Source organism: Vespula pensylvanica, chromosome 2 (assembly GCF_014466175.1).
Source record: "Vespula pensylvanica isolate Volc-1 chromosome 2, ASM1446617v1, whole genome shotgun sequence".
Lineage (NCBI taxonomy): Eukaryota > Metazoa > Arthropoda > Insecta > Hymenoptera > Vespidae > Vespula > Vespula pensylvanica.
In genome coordinates this window covers 14,131,737-14,152,007 of record NC_057686.1, presented here as the reverse complement: position 1 = coordinate 14,152,007, position 20,271 = coordinate 14,131,737, and the positions used below count along the sequence as shown (strand labels likewise).

Here is a 20,271-nt window from a genome sequence, read left to right as displayed (position 1 = left end):
AGATTGTTTATTTGTTTCTTTCTGTTTTTTCTTCTTTCTTTTTTTTTTTGTTTCTCTTTAAGAAGAGTTGTAAATGAGGATAACCTATATCGATATATATTTTTTTATTTGTAATAGGAGAAATTCAGAACGTTTTGAGCTTGCCTTGATTATACTTAAAAATTTTTATTTAAGTAAAGATAAAGTTCCATTTCAAGAAATGTTAATATGTAACACTTATATTTTAGGATATATCTTCTCACTATATTAGCCCTTTATAATTATACATATTCTATATCAAAGATTTTTCTCTATTTAAAAAAGTAACCTAGATACTCAGGTTTTTAATTTTAATTAATACATTGGCTATATCCCTTGGCTTTATGATCGATGATAGAACATCGTGTGACGTGGAAAAAAGATGAAAGGCTTTACGAGAACAAGTTTAAAATCCGTGCGAGTATGGATATGTCGTCGATAATCGAATCTAATGCAATTTTTAAACGAATTCCTTTTTTTTCTGTGTGCGAGAACGATGGCGAATTGGTTAGATGAATGAAATGTAATTCATTATTTCATTATTCTACGATCGTTCGTGATCGATGTATAATTCAAAGGATGAGAAAGAGGAGGAGGAGGAGGAGGAGGAGGAGGAGGAGGAGGAGAGAAGATGAATCTAGTTGAAGGAAATTCATGCGATAGGAAAATTGCGGAAGGTTGTAATCGTCGAGCGGACCGATATTTTGTCCCTCGAGTTCTCCTCGTTACGCTTGCGAGTCTCCCGCAAACGGACTTATTGTTAGTTCGCTTTGTCCGGACTTTCGCAAGAATTACGTTAACTTTCCGCTTAGTTAGCTCAAGTACCCTTTTTTTCTAGGCAACCGGTGTTGCCGGCGTCCCACACAAAATGTTTTACTCCGAACGGCTATCTCGGTTTAACTTCGTTCTTGGCTTATATCTCGCCTGGGAGACCCTACGTTAATTAATCGGAAAGTTAAATTCGGCTAGGGTAAAGCTATAAGGAAAGTAAGGGTACCGTGATTTGCGGCAAGCTAAGAAACCTTCGATTTAACGACCTTCGACCAAATATATCTCTATATATAGATACATGTACATCTATACATAAATACGTATGAACATCATTATTATTCATCAAACACAGTGTGGTTTTCCTTTCATTTAGAAATTATTTATTCGTTATATCGTTTTATCCTTGTGATCAATTTCTTGATAACACTTTTAATTGATATTCTGGAACTCAAAGGCGGGAAATATCGACGTTAGTGTCTGACAATAAAGCGGTTTAATTCAACTTCCTGATCAAATAGTGGAGATCTTCGAAACTAAATGAGTTCTAGATTTATGAACAAGAGTCGACGTAAACTTTGTCAATTACGTCGCCGCTACAGCATTATAGAAGACGTGTACCAAAGCACAAAGGGACGTTCGCAGTCTGACAACTGGGCCGGTATAATGCGTAAGGCTTCCGTGTTTTAGTCTTCAAAGAGCTTAAGCTTCTCGCTTTAATCTAAGAAAGAGAACGAGTAGTAATTGACGTTCGACAATTTTTCTACGAACGTTTTGACTTTTTACGTTTTCTTTCAGGATCGATCGTCGAGTTCAAAGTTTCTGAAAAGAGAAAAAGGAAATTCAATGAAACGATATCGAAGGATTTCTAACGGGAAACGCGAAAGAAATTAATATCAAAGGTATTACATCAATAGAAATAAATCAGGTAATTTTTCGACTTTGATATAAAAAGATTCTTTAAAGTACCATTAATTATCTTTATCTAATAATATTGCCGAGCATGGACCATAACGGAAAGTAATATTCTATTAAGTGATCTACTTAATATAAAAACATCTCTTTGATAACTTGAAAATAATAATAAAATATGTTATAATTTATACTATAACCCGTGCATATATATTCGTACCCATATTATCCGATATTATTCTTCAATAAAGATTATTAAAAAATTTAATCAATTAAATGAATCCAAGTATCATTAGCGTTGCATTTATCGACGATGTACTTAAATACGTTTATTATTTATCGTACATTAATACTCTTTTAACTTATGCAACAAATTCTATCGATTTGATTTAAAATTGTATATGGGTTTAATTATATCTGTTACTCACAATATCCAACGAAGAAAAACTTTATAATTCGGATCCGTTTGTATTTGTCGAGAACGAGGCGGTATTTTGCGAGATGGTTAAAAAGAAACAAGAACAAAAAAGAAGAAAATAAAGGAAAGAGAAATGAAAAAAGAAAGTCGTGATTTCTTAGCCGTCACGTTTTCCTACGTGTACTATCAGGATTCATGACGCAAAGCTCCGGGGCCTTCAGATTTGCAACATTCATCGGGTATACGTGTCCTTCGTGAAGCGCGAGCGCATGCACATTTTTACCGTAATTTACGGCGAGCCGTTCGCCCATATGTTCCCGGGAGAGCGTGAATTACGATCCTCTGTGTATATATGGCGCCGTAGCTACAGGACGTTAGTACACGCGCGAAATTCGTGGTCCGTGAGGCGACGCCATAATGGACTTGGTGTCTTCAAAATTTCATCAGAATGTGTACATCTAACGGAGATCTACTTGGATGAAACTTACGTACATATATATATGTATATATACATATATACATGTATATACACACACACATACGTATTAAAAGTATTCGAATGAAAGATTCGTTTTGTCAAATAATAATATTTCATTTGATTATTCATCTATCGAAAATCGTTGGAATCGATTAAAGTATGCGGTTTCTATAAACGATGTAAATTCTATTCTTTCATCTGCTATAATTCAATAAAAACAGATACATGAATCATCGTTGAAATGAATTTAGAGTGTTAATGAAAAAGCGATTAAATAATTGAGATTTTCTGTGTTACGTATGAACGTACGTACATATAGGATTCGTTTCCTCATAAACGTTCCATCGGGAAATGATTCGAATCGAAATTAGGTCGACTAAATATCTTTCCTTCTCTTTCTCTTTATTTCTCTCTCTCTCTCTCTCTCTCTCTCTTGCTTCTCTCAAGTAGAGCAACACGAGGAAAACTACGAGGCAACCTTTGCAGCGTTCTCTCATTACTTTTTCATGGACACTCGGTACGAGCTTCGAAAGGCGAACTAGAGCTTCCTCGTTCACCCTTTGCTTCGTCTGGAACTTAAGTTTAGTCCTGTGCAAGAGGAAATAGAGAAAACGTCTTATCTCGCGATGGAAGATCACGCCTGACCTTTATACTTTAGGCAATACCCTCTAGGAAGATGAGAAAGAAAAAATAGAAAAAGAAAAAGGAAAAAAAATAGATTATGTGCTAGTTCGAATCGATCTTTTGAAAATAAAGAAATGAGAGGAATCGAAAATATAAATGAATATTTATAAGATCGACGAAGTAATTTTCGTTGTTCTAAGTTTGAATCTTACAAAAAAAAAAAAAGAGAAAAAGAAAAAGTAAATAAAAAGTGAAGAAGAAAATCTAATAAAGAAATAGAAGAAACCAAACGAATGTTTAGAAGACCAAAGACAAAAGTTAGGGCGAGCCTTGTTATCCCTCACGATTCTTGAGATTACGTCGTCCGAAGGATCAAGATGATCCTTTCACCCTCGACCCCTTTGTTTTTTTCGTAATCTAATTAAGCTTTTCCGACAAGGCAACTCCTCCTTCCTCTTTTCTTCGGTCGATTATGAGGGTTTCACAGCGAACCGTTCTGCCCTTTGAACGAGCCTACTACGATTTTTTTTTGTGTCAACCCCAAGAATTTCGACAAAGAGAGAGAGAGAAAAAGAGAGAGAGAAAGAGAGAGAGAGAGAGAGAGAGAGAGAGAGAGAGAGAGAGAGAGAGAGAGAGAGACAGAATGAAGTTTTTTGTTCGTCAAGCCTTTGTCGTTAGCTTCGAGTCTCATTAAGAAGGAATTAAACATATATATATATATATATATATATATATATATACATACATACATACATACATATATACATATATAAGTACGTACGTACGTGTATACATACATAGATACATATATATATACATACATGTATAATATATTGTACGTAGAAAAACATGGAGATATATATATATATGTATGTGTGTAGAATATACGAGAGAGGGAGAGTGTGTACGTGTGTGAGAAATAGAGAGGCACGCTAGGGGAGGTCATCGAAGTGATCGATCGTCGAAGGACCGAAGAAGCTCTTCTATCTATCTCTCTTTCTCTGTGCAAGCTCGCTCGAGTGCTCCTGGCGGGGCGTGGATCCCAACACGTTCGATCTCCTGACGCTGAGACGAGTTATGTGCGTGAATACGCGCATGTACACCACACACCCCCATACACACACATACACAAACTTATTGGAGCGCCTATTAAAGCACGTATTATTTCTAAAAATATCCCTTTGCTTCGATGAGAGCGTGCCTTGTGCGTTGATAAAAAATTTAACGAGTAATATGTCACTTTGTTTCTCTTTGTAGTACACGCACATACACACATACACACACACACACACACAATTGCTTGAAAAAAAAGAACACGTTTCTTTGTGTTTCTTCTTCGAGTCGTGATTTACATAATTTACAAAATTTTAAAAAATGTATTTATCTATGTAACATACCTACACGTTACTACATTTTGTCTTTTCGTTTAATGAACTACGATGGAAGAAACAACGAAAGAGAGTGGTTTTTTGCTTGCTGGAGTGTATTTTCGTTTTTCGTTTGGAGAAAAAAGTGGCTAAGGGCTAGCGAGAAAAGAGTACACGTTATAATAACAGACGATGTTTTTTAATATAAAGTTCGCATTAAGACCGGGGGTTGGTTACAGGGGAAAGTGGAAACGCGTAACCTTAGTTACCTCGATGAATATATTTCGACCTTTTCTACGTCGTTTCTCGAGCAACGCGTGAAACAGTTTCGCTTAAGCGGATCAGAAATATACGTTCGTATATACGTTCATACATAAATACATACGTACATACGTACATACGTACATACGTACACACATACAACATACATATACACAACATACGTACGTGTATACTCAAGCATGCTCGGAAGTTGAAGGGTCTTACTTTTAATACCTTTCTAATGCCTCTTTGTTCATCGTAATCTATTTATACTCATCCTCTCGTAAATACTTATTACCGTGTAAGAAGCCGATTCAAAGATGTTCGCTTACTTATTCATCGAAATATTTGTTTTTTACATTTTATAAACTGTTGTATCTATTCGTTTTTGTTTGCTTTTCATTAAAATCAATTACATTTGTCTTTTTTCCTTTTTTTCTTCTCTGAATAAATACACATTAATTTTTTTCTAATCATAAATAGTGTCTGGAGAATTCTATTCTCTTTCTGTTATCTAAACGAGGAACACTTCAATGTATTTCGAACTTTTCATTAATTTTCCTTCCCCTAAGAATAGTAGAAAAATAAATCAACGATTCTCCAAGAGGCCGGTGGATACCTCAAGGGAGTTACGTTATCGCGTTCACTCTTAATTATCGTAAAAGGTGAAACGTATAACGTACATGTTTTGGATTCTGAGTATTGTTGTTTCGTTCTTACGAATTCACGAAGATGTCCATTTATTATTACCTTTTTCTTTTTCTTTGTTATTTCTTTTTACCCATGATATATGAAAGGATATTAATCACTACCGAAAGATGACTAAGATTAGTTACTTCTTTCTCATCTTCTTCTTCCTTTTTTTTTTTTTTAAGAATATATGTTGTGTGAAACGATACGTTTATGTTATTCTAGTTAGACTGCTAATACATATGTATGTATGTACATAAATATACTCACCCTCTGTAACGAAGACAAAGATGGATGCAGGCTTGGTATTGGACGCGTTACACGTGTAATTGCCGGTGTCCGATTCTACGGCCTGGCGTATCGTCAGTCGACTCTGGGTTGGTCCTGGATCGGTTTGTACGGTGACGCTGCCCCGCGAGGTGTCGTAGTTTATCATCCGGTTATTGTGATACCAGAATACGTATTGCGGCGGCGTAGGGCTCTGGAAGCAGAAGATAAAGAGAACGATTTCGTTTGACGAGCCTGCCGGGCTATGTACCACTATATTTTTTTTTCTATCTCTTCTCTCTCTCTCTCTCTCTCTCTCACTCATTCACTCACTTCATCATTCGTTTTATACCGGAAAACGCTGTACCACGTATGCGCACACATATGTTATTACTTTATCGCGAAACTCGACGATGTATTCTCGTTTCTCGAGTGAGCAGAAGCGACTCGACATCGAACGTTATAAATTACTGGACAATTTTGTATTTGAAATGTTCTCTCTCTCTCTCTCTCTCTCTCTCTCTCTCTCTCTCTCTATGTATATATATATCTATCTTTGTTCATTCGACAAGACACTTTACCATCTTTGTTTTTTGAAATTAATATGTCGTTTACTCCTGCCTCTCTCATATCGGTCTATCGAACGTTTCTAGGACACTAGGAAATGCGATGGAAGCGAATCGACTAGCATGGACCTCTTTGATAATATCACCGTGACGGAAATAAGAACATTAATAGGATGAAAAAAGAGAAGAAGATGTGATAAAAAGAAAAACAAAATATCGAGGACATTCGCGTGTTCCCTTGCAATATGCACAGATGCGTGTCGACAATATTAACTCTAATCGTTCCACTTAGGTCGATAACAACGCGATATTTTTTTTGTCGACCAGTATTAAGAATAGTAATTACAGATTTTTCACCTCGGAAAATAACGTGTCCTCTTGACAGTAGGTATTCTATTTCATACCTTCTCATATAAATATCTATGTCGTGCGCTGGTCGTTCGTGAAATTTTTCTTTGGATAGAAATCGCAGGGAGTTCTGCATTAACGATGGTTAAAAAATCATTCTACTTCATGAAATATACATGAAAATCGGAGGTCCGAGGCCACATTGAATCTTTTATAGATCGCGTCATTCCGTAAACTATCAACTCGCATCCGTTAAATTTAACTTCCAATTAACGTGTAACGATTCAAATTACACGAATATGTAACATATGTGATACGGCATAAATTACGACTATGTCGTTCTATCTATTCCTCATTGGTACACGATCTTTCGTGAATTCACGATTTTATTTATCATCGACAAATAGTTTCAATAATAAATTTTATAATCTCTCGTTGATGATTATAACCATTGAAATATCTATGGAATAGAGGCTGCTAATTTTATGTACTCTATATGCGAGATAAAAGAGAACGGACGACTAAAAATCATTAGAGGTAGAGAATCTCGCTATCTCTGTGCGAGATAAAACGCATTGAAAGGATCCTCTCTGTAATTTGTTTCGGTATAGAGGTACATATGTACTTTTATACTTAAAGGGTACACGAGGAGTTAACTTGAGCGTAAAAGAATGGCCGGTTCAGAGAGAATCCTACGAGCAGAGATTTTCGCGCTTGACGGATCCTGGCAAAAGAGAAAAGCATGGAAAGTGGGTAGGTCGGAAGAGCGCGCATTCTCGCCTGTTAAATGTTCCTTCTTTTGTTTGTTACGTTAGTTAAGGTACTAGCCCTTAAGCCGACTCTAGCGGTTACACACTACATTGTAGATGGACTTTATGAATACCCCGTTCCACGCCACGCTCGGTCGAGTTCTGTTTCGTTCTGTCTCTTTTTCTATTTCTTTCTTCTGCTTAGTTATTATCGATTGAAACAACTGTACTCGAAGTAAAAAGTATGTGTGTTTGTGTGTACGCATGACGAATAACATCGTCACTACAAAGGGATTCATAAAGGAATACATACAGAATATCGATGTAACATCTATTGGGAATATCGAGATCCGAGAATAGACTTTGCAAGTTGTAAAATTCAACGAGAGGAATTTAATATTGGGACAGAAATACGAGCATACTCTACTATAGACTTAATTTTATCAAGCACTAATGGATACACACGAGCGAGCTCTTTCTAAAAAGCGAGCGGAATGTGAAAATTAACGCTCCTGTTACATACGGATATGTACGAGTATATATGTATCTATATCAGGTACCTGTGTATATATATACCTCTATATATATATATATGTACGTATACATATATACAAAGAAAACTAGTTTCTTCCATTTCCATTCTATATATTGAAATGTTAATCTTCTTACGTTAATCTCCTTATAGTATTCCATCGTTATGGCAATCCTTAATCATGTATACTTATTCTTATATTTAATGTCATATTTCTAGCATATATCCTTCCTTTTTTTCATGTTAATAGACATGGAATATATTTCTTTGAATATATACATAGTAAACGATAAAGAATGGAGGAATAACGTGAAGAATTGAAGAGAAGTGAAAAATAGGCGAGATCGACGTGAATGACGATGGCCAAACAAAGGAGGAAATCATGGTGAAAGGTGAGAACGATTAATTGGCCTCGTCACCACGTTTTATGCCAACCTTATCTTTCTTTAATACGGTAGTAGCGTGAAATGCACAAAATGGAAACGGACAAATTACTCTTGACAAATGGAACGAGCTTGGTACTCGGCTATCCTTCTTCTTTTCTTTCGTCTTTTTCCTTTTTCCTTCTTCTTCTTCTTTGGATGGTCGTAGAGGAAGAGAAATAGAGATAAAGGGCTAACGAATAAAACGTTTCGTGAGCTCTCGACTATAGCCCCGATGTGTTCACGGTTTATGGCGAGTATTGGACCAATCGCATTGTACATCCGTACCTTTTTATCTTTACCCGTTTTAATGAACGTTTGAATTTGAGGGCGTTAATTAAACGATTTTTAGATTAATCTTAATTCACTGCAGATCGAACAGGATGGTATTTATATTTGAATATATCATTATAGAAAGATAACGTCAGTTGTAAAGAATTCGTCCAATAAAAATTGTTGAAGGATGATAAAATAATTTCGCTGGAGTTATCCTTTCCCTTTGACATATATGAAAAAATCATCTTTCGCGAAGGAGAGACGAATACAATGACAGAGAAAAAGAGAGAAAGAGAGAGAGAGAGAAGGAGGGATATAGAGAGATAGAGAACGGTAGAGAAAGTTCGAAATCTCCTGTCCTCCGAGAATCCCAATTACGTAGGTCCCCAAAGAGCTTTACCTTCAGAATCGGCGGCATTGATATATGAGATTCGCCATGAAAATCGTATAGCTGCGTTTTACGAGCCAAGCTAACGTTCCTCGCGCGTTACAAAGCGAAAAAAGAGGAAAAAAAGAAAGGAAGAAAAAGAAACAACATTTTTCCTGGAGTTACGGAGTTTAAAATAGGCCGAATAGGAGATCGGTCGGTCGGTTTTCGATTAAAACGAAGAACTATAAATTCGGTAGCTTTCGAAAGGAAATCGAGCCGTCCAATTTCCGAGCGATCGAGTCTCGCCGAGTACCACGGAGTAGTCTCGCTTAAAACGCGAAAGCGGAAGTGAAAAACAGGTAGACAGAAAGGACGTATACGGGAAACGCGATCGCTGATTCGACCGAAAACATTTTTCGCCGATCGCTTTGTGCGTTTATTTTTTTGTTTTTTCCTGCTTTTTTGTTTTTTTTTTCGTTTTTTATTTTTTTTTTTATATATATATATATAAAAACTCGGAGCGAGTTTCAGTCCAAAGATAGATCGAATTACTCGGTAGGTGTATGCAAACAGCAGGTGTTCTTGCGTCAGCATACACCCTTCCGTATCACTACCACCACCACTACTATCACCGTATCATCCCTTTCTCTTGTTAGTTTTCACACGAATTTCCATCGACTCACGCTGCAGAGTTGCGTGTGTCTCTCTTTCTCTCTCTATGCACCAATGCACTAGCGTTCATTCGCTCGCGAACACACGCCCATATCTACCGTAAGTTCGCCGAGTTACACTTGCCTGTTTTGCAAGCTCGAGGGGCTTCCGGATTGAATCGGTATACGAAGCGTTAGCTTTTAACTCTCTCTTTCTCTGGTGAATATATAGACATATACGCACAGAAATACACACTTCGAAAAACGCACACGGGCGCATCAAATAACGACAAAGACACTCGGATACTCGGTATTTCGAATTAATGCACGGTTCAACGGTCCTTCGATATTTTCATCGAAGTTATCAGTTATCGCTGCTCTCTCGCATTTATCGTTTCCTACCATGCTGCCCCTTTCCCTTCTTCTTCCCATCTCGAACTTGCAGGTGGATCCTCCTACGCGATCGTAACTCGCTATCGATTTCGATCTCGATTTTTCTCTCTCTCTCTTTCGAAAAAAAAAATACTTACTAGGATTAATCGGACGATCGAGATAAATCGAGTACCGAGATACGTGGAAGCTCATATACGAATGGCTGGAGTTTAAATAGCGGCCGAGAGTTGTTGATTGCACGAATTTAGAGTAAATATCACGGTTTGGGTTGGGTCGGTGATCGGAAATCCAACCGCGGTTTTCGTTTATCTTTTTTTTATCACTTCCCTTCCTCGTCCCTTTTCCCCATCCTTTAATTATCATCGGAAAAAGTCGGAATAATATATGTATTCATATAGATAGTTCATTCTCGAAAAAAGATATGCTTTTTACAAGTGTCTGAAATATATTCTTGTTGGATAATAATACGTGATGCAAAAAAGAGAGAGAGAGAGAGAGAGAGAGAGAGAGAGAGAGAATTCGAGTATTATAACGCGTTTGTTCGTCGTTGCCTCCAGTCGTATTCTAATGAATTGTTTCATCGTAGAAATTTACAGAAGCTCGGCGGTTAGCCTCGAGGTTAGTCCTAGTTCCTTTGGATGCTATCCAAAGTGAAACGAGATGGAGAAATAGAGAGACACGTGGGAAGACTTAAAGGGCTGCGTATTTGTAATCTCGAATCTTATGCGGCTTTACAGGTTAAGTCAAACAAAGCAGGACGATAAGGAGCCCTTCACGAAGTACTTGTCTCGTATCCCGTATACGGGACAAAGGACGAGATCTTGGTAAACGATCGTTAATCGATATCTTCCTTATCGATTCTACGATAAATTTCAAGGAGTTCGTAGAAGGAGGGAGAATTAATTTCAGGGTTGGTGGTACTTCTAATGCAAGGACAATGCACGAACTTCTTGCGACTAGAAGTATGTTCTTGTTTCTCTTAGTCGTGGTAAAAGTCGACGCGAAAACGGCATTGTGCAGTTCCACGTGTGTACGCCGTTTCGGTAATTAGTGAGAGAGCATTACCCTCAGAGTGGTAGTACTTAACCCTCAAACAGTCCTCTCACCAAAAGTTACAATTATTAGGAGAATGCAGTTGGCAGCTTCAAAGCTTTTCCCTTTTGAAAATGGCCCTTGAGCATCAGGCATAAGGTCGTTTCTCCATTTTCTTTTTTCTTTCCTAATCTCGTTTAGATGTCTTCTCATCTTCCCTTTATATCCCTTCTTAAGTAAGATACGGTTGATCATTCTCTCGCAAATTCACATAGTAGAATCGATAAAGGAGATTCTATCGAGGGTCTAGAGAAGATTTCTCGGTAGTAAAGTCTTACCTCGAATGAATACCAGTTTCAAATCTCTTAATGTTTACCTTTGTGAATTCCCAGGAAGAGAATAATCAGAAGTAACGTTTTATTTGTTCACTCGATTAACTTTCCCTTTTCTAGAGAGAGGAAGCAAATTAATATGTCTAACATAAGTCACAGTTAAAGTATTTCTGATGTGATATCCAAATTGGGGAAGATTATACGAAAGATCCTTGATCAGAATTGACTATAACTCGAACTAAAAGTCGAATTAGAGAAGCGAATGGAGATTAGGAAGAATCTATAGCGATGGTTCGTAATAAGGGTGAAGGAAGGACGAACTAAGGCGGATTATAACAGACGTGGGGCGGATAGTGGTGGTGCTGGTGGTAGTGGTGTAGTATCGTGTGCCAAACTGTCCCTCAAGTTTTGCTACGTCCGAAAGGAAATTCGATCTCGTATACCGCCGTGTCCCTGTCCCTTTCCTCGTGTCTCTTAGTATACTACCGTAACTGTCGCGACATCCACTTAACTGGATTTCCGCTCGCTGAGTTTAGCGAAGATTAGCAATTCGACGCCCGATAAGAGAGGGTCGGCATCCTCCTCGTCTTCGTTCTCGACATGTCTCTCTCTCTCTCTCTCTCTCTCTGACTCTCCTTCTTCCATCCTCTTTGTTGGTATGCATCTCACCCTTCTGTGAGTCTCCTTACCCCAATGGTAAAGAAGGGTTGGAGTAGTCGTGAGCGTGGATCGTTGTACCACCCCGTCGTTCCTTCGACGTTATGAAACGTACGCGGTATAGTGGAAACGCGTAACAAAGCGAATCGAGAAAGTTCGCATTTATGAACGGCCTTTTACGTCGAGAGTTTTACGTCGATTCGATCGGAAAACTTTCACGGTTAGTTCTTTCCTCTCCTCTTTTTCTCTCCCTCTTTCGCTTTTGCTACTTTTGAAAGTACGTACGTCCTAGTATCGTTCACTCTTCACCATTGTGCACGCATTGAGCGTTATTGCTATTGCAATATTATAATGCTGCTTCTTTTGAGCAAACCGAGAAACGATAACGATGATATCAATATTATGGAAAAATGTATTTCATATTTTTATTACGAGTATAACGGAACAATGGAACGAGTCATCGTTAGTGAAATTGCATATGAATATATGTATACCTATTATTATTATTATACATATTTTCCCTTTTGTTCCAGATGATCGATATCGTTCTCGTAGTTGCTGACAGGAATCTGGATAAATGATTACCTACATCGATGATGGAATTAAAGGTGAGATAAGAAAGGATATAAACTCAACGTTTTATCCGAGAAGAAGCCCGAACTCCTATCGTCGAATCCTGGTGCTTTTGAGACATTCTATATTTATCGTTCAATAAGAACCTATATAGATAGCCAATGGCAATCCCGTGGATTCGGGGTAAATGGCGCAAATGGAAATTTATGATCGTTCTTCGCGAGAAATCGTTCTTTTCCTGGGGCGAGAGAGAAGACGTATAAAAACTTTGTCATCGTTCCTCGAACGAAACTAAGCGTACTCGTAGTGGATTCCAAACGCTAGCCGCGAGCCGAAGCAGCTTTTTTACACTCTTGCGTTTTACCCTCGTAAATTTCTACGGAGAAATATAAAGAGAGAGGAAGAGAGAGAGAGAGAGAGAGAGAGAGAGAGAGAGAGAGAGAGAGAGAAAGAGAGAGAGAAAAGAAAAAAAAGGAAAGTTCCTAGAAATAACTCATTCGTATTCGGGAGAGAATTCTAAAGGGTGAAAGTTTCGTCGTCCATTTGAGTTAAAATTCCACATTACGCTCACCTCGAATGATCATTATTACACATTTAGTTAGATACGGGGAGGAGCAGAGAAGAAGAGAGGCATGCACGGAGCTTGTCATTAATTATCGCGTTATTCTATCTCGCGGTTGACGTAATATCGACGTTCGTTGAAATTTTCGTTCGAAGGTTGAAGAACTGATAACACGAGTGTTAAGCTTTTTCCTTCTTCTTTCTTTTTCTTTCCTTTCTTTTCTTTTTCTTTTTTTTTTCATCGGTGTATCGATACCTTGGCACATTGATTTTCAAACGTAAACAAATCTTGACGTGGAGCTCTATTTTTGTACTTTTCAAAATCAATTTCTCAAGACGAACGATCGTTACAACTTACATCGTCGCGAAAACCTAGCGAAAACTAGCTTTGGCTGGGAACGAATTCCAATAGCAATCTCGTTCTCTCGCGAGATTCGAAACGATTCTCGATACGACTCGAAGGAGTCGTATTCGAGATACTTTTTCGATTTTAGTTACGGTAATGTCATCGATCGAGAATAACGATCTTGAACTACCTCTTGCCTGTGGATTCTGAGATGCGAGTACTAGAAACCGAAATGCGAAAATAGTTCGTTCAAACTTTTCGAAACAAAGAGTCGAATTTCTAGTGCGAGAGCTCGTTTTCGACATACCTCTTTATCGTTTTTTCAAATTACATGGCTTTCGTTTGGCTCTTCTGTTTTCTCACTTCACCTTTTCTAGATCAAACAAAAACTAATCTCTAACATCAAGTTGCACGATTTCTCATAAGAAAATTTTCTTGATTTCTCGAGTTGTAAAAAGTAGAATAGCGCAATGTGTGCGACAATTTTACGAAAAGGGAGTTATCGATATGCCTGATTTCCATCTCCGTCTAGTTTCCTTACTATGGCCGATTGAGTTTGATTTACGTTCTCCCCGTTTCTTGAGACCCTTTTTCGTATATAGAGTACGCCGCGTATAGGGCGTATCAAAAATAATATTCGCTCACCGGTTGCACAATAACCGGTATCGACTTTATGGCAATTTTACGTCGTAGCAGGTGCGGCACGTAAATTTTGACTAGCAAATAAAATTCTTACGAAGGACGCAATGATATGTTCTTTCTTCTTCTTCTTCTCCTTCTTCTTTTTTTCTCATTTTCTTCTTTTTTTGTTGTCCTTTATAGTAACAACAGCAACGACGATAGATCTCGATTATTAAAACGTAAGAAATTGAGTGAAGATTTACGCTAGGTCGAGCGAGACGTCTCCGAATGATACTATACTAAACTATTGTCAAAACCATTGTCGAGTAATCCGATGAGAAAAGTGCGTCGGTCATGCGTTAAAATCCGGCTTTATTCCTTTTGCTCGATAGTCAAGACGACAACGAGAAAGACGATGGATTCGCAATTTCTTCCTTTCCGTCGTTCCATCGTTGGGACGTCGGAAGACCGATTGAAAGCCGTGAGTCGTTGTCGTTGTCGTTGTCTTCTTCGTCCTCGTTGTCGTCGTCGTCGTCCACCAGATTAGTCCTCCTCGCTCCTTACGGTCGTTCTTTCTTCGGATTATTAGAAAAGAAAAGGAATTTATCCCCTACTTCCTCGATTCGTTCGATTTTTCTTCGGACCATCCATCGTTCCTGAAGCGAGCTTAGGAGAGTTCGACGATGGAAGAGAATGGTTGAGAGGGTTAGAGAGGGTTATTCGAAGAGAGAGGGTGAGTTCATATCGAGGACTTTCTGTTGCCAGGGCTGACTTAGCCGAAAGTTCAAACGCTATCTCGGCTTTAAGGCTGCTATTACTCCTGACTCGAGGATCAGCTTCTGAAAAACGAACGGCTGCGTCCTTGCGTGCATGGACTCCGAGACTTATGAGGAACGAGTACTACTTTCTGAATAGTAACCGGATATCGCGATTCTCCCTTGGAGGACAACATCGACTACCATACCTATCTCGTAATATTTCCAAATCCTTTCTCGAAAGATTTAACATCGGTTCGTTTCGAAGTTTCGAAGTTTCGAAAAAGGACGAAAGATTCTTCTTCATGATTTTTGTGTTTCTTCTTAACCAAGAACTTTTGAGAAGAGACAAACAAAAAAATCATTTTTCGTTTGTTTTTCTCACTATTTTCTTAACACGATCGATCTTTCAAAGTTAACGCTATCTATCATGAAAATTTGACGAACTAGTATTTCTCTTGGGAGGGGAGCACTGGATTGGACAGGCTTGTACTCTTATTTGTAATTAACTTACCGCTTTTCCACCGTGGAATTTTTAAGTAACATCTCGAATGATAACGCTAACACGACGGAGGTTGTGGACTTCGCTAATTTGAAATTTTAATCGCATAATTTAGAATCAATTTGAAAGTTCGACATCGCCTTGAGGGAATTCTCAGTTTGCTCGCTTCGAAGAAACGATTAAAACGATTATTATTAAAAGATCATCTTCCTTCTTGTCATCCTCGATGTTATTCATATAGTTAGTTTTCTTTTTCTAGTTGAAAAGAGAAATGAAACTCGTGGTGAGTTTTTGTCCTTTGTAACTTAAGAAAAACTCGAAGGCTACTTTGTACACCTGCGGTCATTAATGGCGTTGGTACTTTTTCCATTTGACCGAGTTTCTCTTTCCATCAGTCATGCGTTATCCATCCGTGCTTATCATTGTATGACAGTTCTACGTGTGGAAATGTGACAAGCCAATGATATCTATCTAGAAGTAAGCAACGAACCAATAATATCAGTTTTCTCATCGTCGTAATTATTCATAAATAATGAAAAAAATCTGTTAAAGCGTGATGAGTGATTCTTAATTCAGACATTCATTACGTGAAATTATTATTGAACAATGAACAATTATTTGAGAAATTTTAAACATTGAGAATTTACATTATTCGCAAAATAAAACCATTGGATTGAGAAACCTGCTATCATCATAAAATACATTGATATAGATCAAAGAAATAATATAATAAGAAGAAAGAGAAATTCGGGATTACTATGGAGAAGGAATTAATGACCGCTAATGTACGTTTATCTTTTTTATTGAAGGATTAAAGTTAGCTCGTATTTCGAATTGGTACCTACACGTTGGCAGAGTTAGCGAAAATTTGTTGTAAGCTATACTTCTTTCTCGTGCGAACGAGGCCAACCGGTCGATATTATTAACGAGAAAAACGGGCAAGTTTTCTTTCTCTTTTTATCTCTCTTTCATGGAATGCAATGGCAACTACACGAGCTCCTGCTGCTGCACCGCAATGTGTAATGAGAATTTTGCTGAAAGTTTAATTGGGTCTATCATAATTTCGTACGACGCGATCAAATCGTGGTTTAATCAAGCTGCGGTTCATTACCGCGAAGCTCATGCTCCGTATTCGTCTTACCGAATTTACCTCTTATATAACTTGTTGCCCGAATTTACCAAAGCTTTTTATCCTCCATAAATTTCATTTTCCTATCGTCAATATTCTTTATCTCTCGTGTTTATCCATCTACGTACCATGAATCATTCTTTTCTCTTCTCTTTTTTATTCAGTAAGGCCATTGTAAAAGCTTATATTCGAATAAAAGAGGAAAAAGAATAAAGCGCTTTTATTATTGTTGTTATGACGTTTGCATTCTTTGAAAGATTTTTAATTTCGCGAAAGTCTCTTTCATCCTCAAATACGCACGCACACGCACGAACGCGACACACGCGTAATACACGTATGTCTTTAGAAAATGATAGAGACATGGGCTTATTAATTAATTCGAAAAAGATTTAGTTTTCGGTAGGTAAAGATTTTATTTTTCATTTAACGTTCTACGATCTTAAAAATTGTTCACCGATAAGAGCGAAGAAAGTCGTATCGTTCGTTGAAACGATCGACACGGTACGTAAGTAGCGATTAGGGTATTCATTGTCAGATTTAAAAGAGACTCTAGTGATTTTAGCAATTGGAATATTGAATTTGAGCTCGAACGGTCGGATATTAAGGGTAGGCTTTGTCGGAAGTACACTTTCTAACGACGTTAGAGAATCGTTATCAGTTTCGGTTATAGAAAGAGAATGGCCTTCGAACAGGGACTATTACTTTCGACGTTGACGAACGTTTTGTGTCGCCCGATATCTCTCTCTCTCTCTCTCTCTCTCTCTCTTCATTCCGCTTCTTCTATTAATCTGCCAAGCTCTCGTATACTTAAGCGAAACTCGTTTAACGAATCCACGAGAAAAATTATTTTCTTGAACGGTCGGACAATTTCTCGAGACCAAGCGAGAATTCTTCCCCTCTGAATTTTCAATTAGGATTGGACTCAAGATAACTTCTTTGACCGATGAAACTCATGAACAGGCGATTATATTTCATTTGATGGATGACGGCCTGTTTAACGTTCTCTCGAGAGACACGAATGTTTCCCTCTATATTTCTATATTTCTATTTCTTACGGAGATTTTGATTTCTTCGTACAAATTAGTTGAAGATTAATTTACTAATGTTACGGCCATGCGCATTTTCATTTCTAGTTGGGGGAAAATATTCGTTGCGTATTTCAAGCTCAAAAGTATTAAATTCTCGGATAGCTTGACGCGAGAAAATCCAACGAAACGTAGGTAAAGCGAAAAACTCGAGCTAAAGGATTAAGAGCTTACCGTTCTTCTCTCACAGCGACGACAACTACGACGATGACGGCAGACTTGAAGTATTTCGTTCTCGATGAAATTTATCGATTTATTTTCTATTTATTTACGTACACGTATCGACGAGCGTTTCTTTCTGTTAATTAACAAATAAGTTTTTTTTTTTTTTTTCGGAACGACCATTTCATGAGACGTAGTTATTAAACGAACAACAATGGGAAAATAATAGGACACTAATAATTTCTTTCTCTTTTTTTTTATATTCCTGCACTACCGATGTCCATTCGTTTAATTAAATAGCTTTTTCCCGTTCCTCCTCTTGGTAATAATGTATAGATTTTCAAGAATTTATGGCCGATAGGAAATTAGAGCTATCGTTTCGTACTACCTGCGTCGATCGTTTTTAGCTAAATTACAAAATTCATAAGCGACCTTCCGATACATTTGGACCAAACAATTGTCAGTAATTTTCTTCTACTTTGTTTGAAAGATTTATGATTTTTTTTTCCAAGTTTCGATAAAATGGTAATACGATAAGAAATATTTAATTTATATTTTATTACCGACACGACATATATATACATATCGCATAAATTTAATACGTATGAAAGGCTAACATCAAACGACTATACTCCGTATCTCCGCAGAAATCGTTTGGATAACGAATAGTCCATGGTTCGTTCTTCACGTTTATGCGGCCATCAGAGCGTACAGAATTTCCGTATGCGGTAGTAGATTACTGGCATTTTCGAAAATGCATTCACCGCGCCAAATTTTCGCGGTTTAAGCTCCGAGGGAGAGATAGCATAAGCTCGACCGTTCTCATCGATTGTTCCTCGGCCCTCCTTCTCATCCCCTGGGATTCTCCATTGTGTATGCAAATTCTACGCCACGTCGGAATCGCCGTTATAAAGTCCTGCGCGCGTGAAATTAAATGAAGAATTTTCGTTTGTTTGTTATAATGTAATTTTCCGTATGCGTACATATATAAATACATATATACATATATATATATATATATATACACGCACATATAAATATATATATGTATGCACATATATAAACACCTATACATACATATACATATACGTGTGTGTTGTGTGCGTGTGTAAAAAGAGAAGGAGAGAAAGAGAGAGAGAGAGAGAGAGAGAGAGAGAGAGAGAGAGAGAGAGAGAGAGAGAGAGAGAGAGAGAGAGAGAGAGAGAGAGAGAGAGAGAGAGAGAGAGAGAGAGAGAGTGAGAAACACGATTTTGCCGGAATGGTTTAGGAACTTATTAAGTTCCCCAGAAGAAATTAAATATTACGCTGAAATTCGATGAAATCGGTCGAGGGCGGGTTATTCCGATACGATCGCTCGCTTAAAACTCCACTCGGCAACTTATCTTTAGGAACGATCGAAATGTTCGCCGAACGACGATGCACGTTTTGTCGTATTATCCTTAAAATTGTATGGTCGCACTGGGAATCAAGCGAGGTCCTCTCGAAGGATATAAGCGTACCTGGTATGCCAAGCGAAACTAAAAGGCTTCTACGAACTTCTCGAGAAACTGGGATTCCAGAGAGAACGTTAAAAAGGAAGATATATATATATATATATATATATATATATATATATATATATAAACATAGATAGAAAGAGAGAAAAGAAAGACAGAGAGTGAGTCAACTTCTTAGCAAGCTTGTATAGCAAAGTGGAAGCTTTACTACCTACCGAAAAACTCTGCCTTTGGAGTATTTTATTACTCAGACCGTTTTTGCTTCACCCTACTCTCCTGTGTCATCTCTAATTCCTAAACAATATCCCTCATTGTTTTCTTTCTCACTTCTTCTTCCTTTTTGAATCATTTTTCATAGAATAAGAATCTATATCAGAATTGTTTTATTTCCTTTGCTCATTATTATTATTATGCGATTCGTTGTTTAACATAAATTATATGAATTTAATAAAAATCGGTTTACGTATTTATATATAGAATGGAATTTCGAATATCTAGAAAAAGAGAGAGAGAGAGAGAGAGAGAGAGAGAGAGAGAGAGAGAGAGAGAGAGAGATAACGATAGGAATAGTCCGAAAATGCGTTCACAATAAAAGGCAACGCTTTATTCGTTCTCATTTGCCGACTGGTGCATATAGCGACATCGTTTTAATGCTACCATCGACTTTCTCTCTCTCTCTCTCTCTCTCTCTCTCTCTCTCTTTTTTCTCTCTATCTCTCTCTTTTTCCTTTTTTTTTCCAGGCGACGGAGTTTATTCAAGTATTTTTTTCCTATCGTGTGCTTATACGAATACTCGTATTTATACATACGTGTGTATTTGATGTCGATGTCGATACTTCCTCTGTAAAGTATGTTGAACTATTTATATGTATGTACATATGTACTTACACGTTCGTTCGCTTGCGAGAGAA

At 37.6% G+C, this 20,271-nt stretch overlaps 1 protein-coding gene across 3 annotated transcripts in view; it reads right to left on the bottom strand.

Annotated features, from left to right (window-relative positions):
- The window catches only part of LOC122638086 (zwei Ig domain protein zig-8), a 175,475-nt gene that overhangs the window by 1,958 nt on the left and 153,246 nt on the right, over positions 1-20,271 (bottom strand). For 2 of the 3 annotated variants that reach the window (XM_043830753.1, XM_043830754.1), the window contains exon 6: positions 5,807-6,017. In XM_043830753.1, the coding sequence (XP_043686688.1) occupies positions 5,807-6,017 (211 nt within the window). Of the gene's footprint in view, positions 1-5,806; positions 6,018-18,405; positions 18,781-20,271 lie in introns of those variants that run through there. The other variant, XM_043830756.1, reaches the window with a different exon arrangement.